Genomic DNA, 4,404 nt, shown 5'->3' with positions numbered 1-4,404 from the left:
TTTTCTCTTCCTCTTTTATTTCACCCTCTATATATCAACGTGGTTTGTTCTTCGATTCATGCAGTTTTAACCTTCTTTTTGTTGATTCATGCATGTTCTTGATTCTGGCCTTTTTTTATTTACATTTTTGTGTGGTTTCGTAGAAAAAGAAAATCAAGAAAGTAAGACTATATTGACTTAAGAAAGAAAATGGGGAGGCTATTTCTGGTGGATCTTGAAGGAAGCTCTTATAGCTGCAAGCACTGCCGCACTCCTCTTGCTCTCAAAGACGACATCATCTCTAAGGTTCTTTTCTCTTTTCTCTGTTACTTGGCATGGTTCTGCTATGTAATATGCAAGTTGTATGGTTTATAAGCTTATGTCAAGTGTCTTCTTCTTGCGTTACGCTGTGAAGTTGACATAAAGAAATGTCAAAGAAGACCGATTGCTATGTATTGGTGAATCTTGGAAAAGTAAATTGGCTGAATTACAAGAACTGGAACAGTGTGTGCTTTATGTATTCGTTTTCTGTTTGAAGTAGGAGAGAGCAACAACTATGATTCAGCTTTCTTGGATTTTCCATTTGCCTGTTACGTATTTTGGGATATATTTATTGGGTTCTTGCTGTTAAATAATAATGTTTGAATTAGTAGGGAATTCTTCCTTTATCGTATATGACTGATAAACAGAATCTGATGTATCAGTATTTGTCCCCTAAGATCATGTGTAGATAATTTTTTTGTTAATAATTATTTAGGGCCTCGACATGTAAGGTGATTATGATTGTAATCTTGGCTTCCTTCTTGCAGTTCCCAAAATGGAAACCCATCTTTTCATTGTTCTTTTTTCTCATTTTGGCATTTGATATCAAGATCGAGTAGCCACATCCAAATGTATTATTGGATTAACTGGCAGCACCATATAGATTCTAATTATTTGTTTTGTTTCCAGTATTTCTGCTCCAGGAATAGCAGGGCATATCTTTTCTATAACGTGTAAGTTTTCCTGAGTATGGAATCCAATAGAACTTTGACTTCATATTATGATAATTGGCTCTGACTGTTTGCTTTTTGGTTTGATATTGATCAAACTCGTGCACGCATCTTGACAAGGCAAAGTGCTTAATATTAGTGTTAAATCTTCTGCAAAGTTCTTTCATCTTTTGTGGAACTTCCTTGTTGACTTCAATGGAAGGCCTTTTCCTTTCTTGTTTGTTGTTAGATATGAGAGATCTTTAATGTTAGTTATTGTAGCATGAAGGAGACAGACAAAAGATTATCCTGTTTTGTTAGTGATTAAAGCTTGATCTATGGGAAAATATAGAGTACAAGGGGAAAAAAAATGTATAACGTAGTTGCTATGTTTGAAGAAAACAAAAATACAGTGCTCTCATGCTTATATCATTTTATAAATTGTGTGTGCTGTAATTGCCACTTCTATGTCTCATTTTGCTTTCACAATGATGACAGTGAGAATGTCACCTTTGGACCGAAAGAAGATCGAATGATGATAACTGGAAAGCACACTGTGGCTGACATATACTGTGTTGTTTGTGGCTCAATTCTGGGGTGGAAATATGTAAGATCTGGCTTTCTTAGAAGCTATGGATTGTGTATTCTTTCGTATCAACTGATTTTTGCTTTAGTTATTTATTTTCAGCCTTTGTTTGATGCGTTCATGTTTGATGCTTGTAGATATATGCATATGTGAAGGCTCATAAGTACAAGGAAGGTTGGTTTGTCATTGAAAGGTGCCTATTACTCCTGCCTTCGGTGGTTGAATTATCGATTTCCGTGTTTTGATGCCTGACCATTACTCTGGAGCAGGTGTAAGGTGTTGAATCCTGCCGGAACTCCCTATGAGGCCAATCAAGAAGTTCAGGTTGGTCAACAAACTCCGAATGGTCAAGAAACTTGGATGGCCCAAGAAGCTCAGGCTGGTGGAGGAATTGATGTTGATAATGCTTGATTAGTTACTTAGTTTGTAGAATGTTAGTCGTTTTGAGTGCACATTCTCTGCTCCCTTTGATGATGACCAAACCTTCTAACTGGCTCCTCAGATTGGCTTCTTTTTTTAGATGACACAAACTGGGTTGTTGACTGACCCATTTCACGATTAGCATTAGAATTTTGTCTGCGATTTTCAATTGTTTAGTAATGAAAGTTCATGGAGAGATAAGGTCTGTTTTTCTCCAAGTTTCAGCCTTTCTATCGAAGTTGAATACTGTCATCACCTTGACCTATAAGTTACAGTCAAACACTCTGCTCAGATGGGAGAGTTTGCACACTGACAGTCTCTTATTACCCTTAAGAACATGCGTGCACTGCAATTCTCACTGGAACACTGCTCTTCCTCTCCTGGAATCTGAAACTGCCCTCTTCAGGAATTATAACTGTTGGCTGGCTACTAGTGGAGCCCATGTCCGATTCTAGGTTGAAATAGGCCAGAACAGCGACATGTGGATTCATATGTAAAGGTTTCAAATTGTTTGGAGACTGCAAAATGCTGTCATGAGATGAGAGCATGTGCTCTTGTCATGACATTCTTCTGCTGCCATTCCTAGCACAAACAGAAAAAAACATCGTAAGAAAAACAGAAAGTACGAACAATATAAAATAATATCTTCTATTATAAAAACTCAATTCAAAATTTTATTATAGAATATTTTTCTTTTCAAGTAGTTTGTTGAAATACAAACTATACACCTCTATTTATATTAGTTTTAATTCTCTCTTAAAAAATCCTAATAAATAATTAGAGAGTTATTCAAAGAATTTCTAAAATAGAAAACAATAGAATTACCATGCGCAATATTTGATTTTTTTAGACTAAAAAGAAAAAAAATAAATACACCAAAAAGAAAAATATTTTTCTAAGCTTAATATAAATACAAATAACTTAGAAAATACATAATTTCTCTTAAAGTCCTAGTAAATCAATCTTTCTAAGATGAAGAGAACTTGTTCAAATTATTCTTTCTTCAATCCTTCAATCTTATGATATCTAATTAAGACCTTTTATTATTTTTTTCCACTTCAGATGATAGCAATTTTAGATATTAATTTCAGTTCATTATGTAACGAAACCTCTTTTTGAATTTTAAAACTCATGGGGGATAAAAGTTTTATGTTGACCATGTAAATCATAATATGAAATACCTCAACTTGAAATGTTAAAGATAATTCAAAATGATATCTCATTTTTCTAGCTTATTCATGGATAGTCCTATTCATGCACCCAACAATACCATTTTATTGCAATATGCCTAGAATAGTCTTTTTTATTTTGATATCATTTACGGAACAATAATTTTTAAAGCCTCCATTAACATGCTCTCCTTCATTTCTAAAAGCTTTACAATATAACCTTTTATTTCTTGAATTTATCAAATGCATTAAACTTATTTTTCAAGAAATAAGCATATACATTCTTGTTGATGCATTGATGAAGGTAACATGATATCAAGAGTCTCCAACAAAATCCACTAGAGAAGACCTCCATGCTTGTTCCAACTTCAATAGCTTTTTCTTTAATAAAAGTAACTCCATTCCTTTTTAACTCATATGATGGAGTTTATACTTCAATGACTCTTCTTGATTTTTAGCTTTAGTATTAACAATGGTATCTTTTGATCCTATGATCATATACAAGGTATTTATTTTCTTATTTGGAGCCAAAACTATTTCCATAAAGACTTTTCATATATTTTTTCAAAAAATATGTTAAATGATCATTTTCATCAAGTCATCTCATAGAAATTAATTTCTTTTTTTGGTTTAGCAATATGTCTCACTTGTTGCAAATTTCATACGAAACCATTCAGTAATTTGCTTTTCACATATTTTAAGCTCATAACATTCAATGGTTCTTTATCAGTCACCATACTATAATCATCACCAACATAATTCTATAAGATTTCTTAGTGTATAATAGCATGGAACAAAGTCCGTGGGTCAAGAACCCCAAATCATCCACTGGAATACGAATAACAAGAATTAGAGTGCAATGTACCTTCTTTGTAGCAGCCTTTACATAATTTTCCTCGGCTTTCCTTGGATATGTGTAATTCTTTATGAGGTGAGCAAATTTATTATAATCTAATAAATATCTTGTTTCCTGGGCTTCGACTTATTTTTATTCATAAATCTGGATTTGGATTTGTCTCTATTTAAGCTTTTATCTCCATTTTTCCCCCGAGTACTAATATTAAAGATTTTTATTTATTTAAAAAATTATAAATCTATTAGAGATATATAATTCATCAAAATTATATTTCATAGTAAAACTACAAAGTTAAGATTCCTTGTGTGTAAATCCTATTTAGTTTATCAACGAAGTATTGATCTAGCGGTTACCATATTATTATATTCTTACAAGGATAAGAATATAAAATTAATATTTAAAAAATATATTTATTAGAAGAGA

The 4,404-nt window shown here is 32.5% G+C and overlaps 1 protein-coding gene across 1 annotated transcript; it reads left to right on the top strand.

The window, feature by feature from the left end:
- The first annotated feature begins 13 nt into the window (after window positions 1-13).
- On the top strand, window positions 14-1,953 carry LOC105118470 (protein yippee-like At3g11230). Its single transcript, XM_011016438.1, has 5 exons — window positions 14-285; window positions 931-974; window positions 1,449-1,557; window positions 1,674-1,729; window positions 1,806-1,953. Exons 1-5 carry the CDS (start codon window positions 190-192, stop codon window positions 1,945-1,947), a joined length of 447 nt encoding a protein of 148 aa, XP_011014740.1. The 5' UTR covers window positions 14-189; the 3' UTR covers window positions 1,948-1,953.
- The last annotated feature ends 2,451 nt before the right edge of the window (window positions 1,954-4,404 follow it).

Source organism: Populus euphratica, unplaced genomic scaffold (assembly GCF_000495115.2).
Source record: "Populus euphratica unplaced genomic scaffold, PopEup_1.0 scaffold1986.1, whole genome shotgun sequence".
NCBI classification, from domain to species: Eukaryota; Viridiplantae; Streptophyta; class Magnoliopsida; order Malpighiales; family Salicaceae; genus Populus; species Populus euphratica.
Note: the sequence above shows the minus strand (reverse complement) of the source record. Positions and strands in the feature narration are given on the sequence as shown.

What these genes read in the sequence shown, in the direction of transcription:
- LOC105118470 (XM_011016438.1), top strand. Translation starts at nt 190, where the DNA reads ATGGGGAGGCTATTTCTGGTGGATCTTGAAGGAAGCTCTTATAGCTGC. An exon ending in AAGACGACATCATCTCTAAG is followed by an intron (nt 286 to 930) that starts GTTCTTTTCTCT and finishes TTTTGTTTCCAG; the next exon opens with TATTTCTGCTCCAGGAATAG. An exon ending in GCATATCTTTTCTATAACGT is followed by an intron (nt 975 to 1,448) that starts GTAAGTTTTCCT and finishes CAATGATGACAG; the next exon opens with TGAGAATGTCACCTTTGGAC.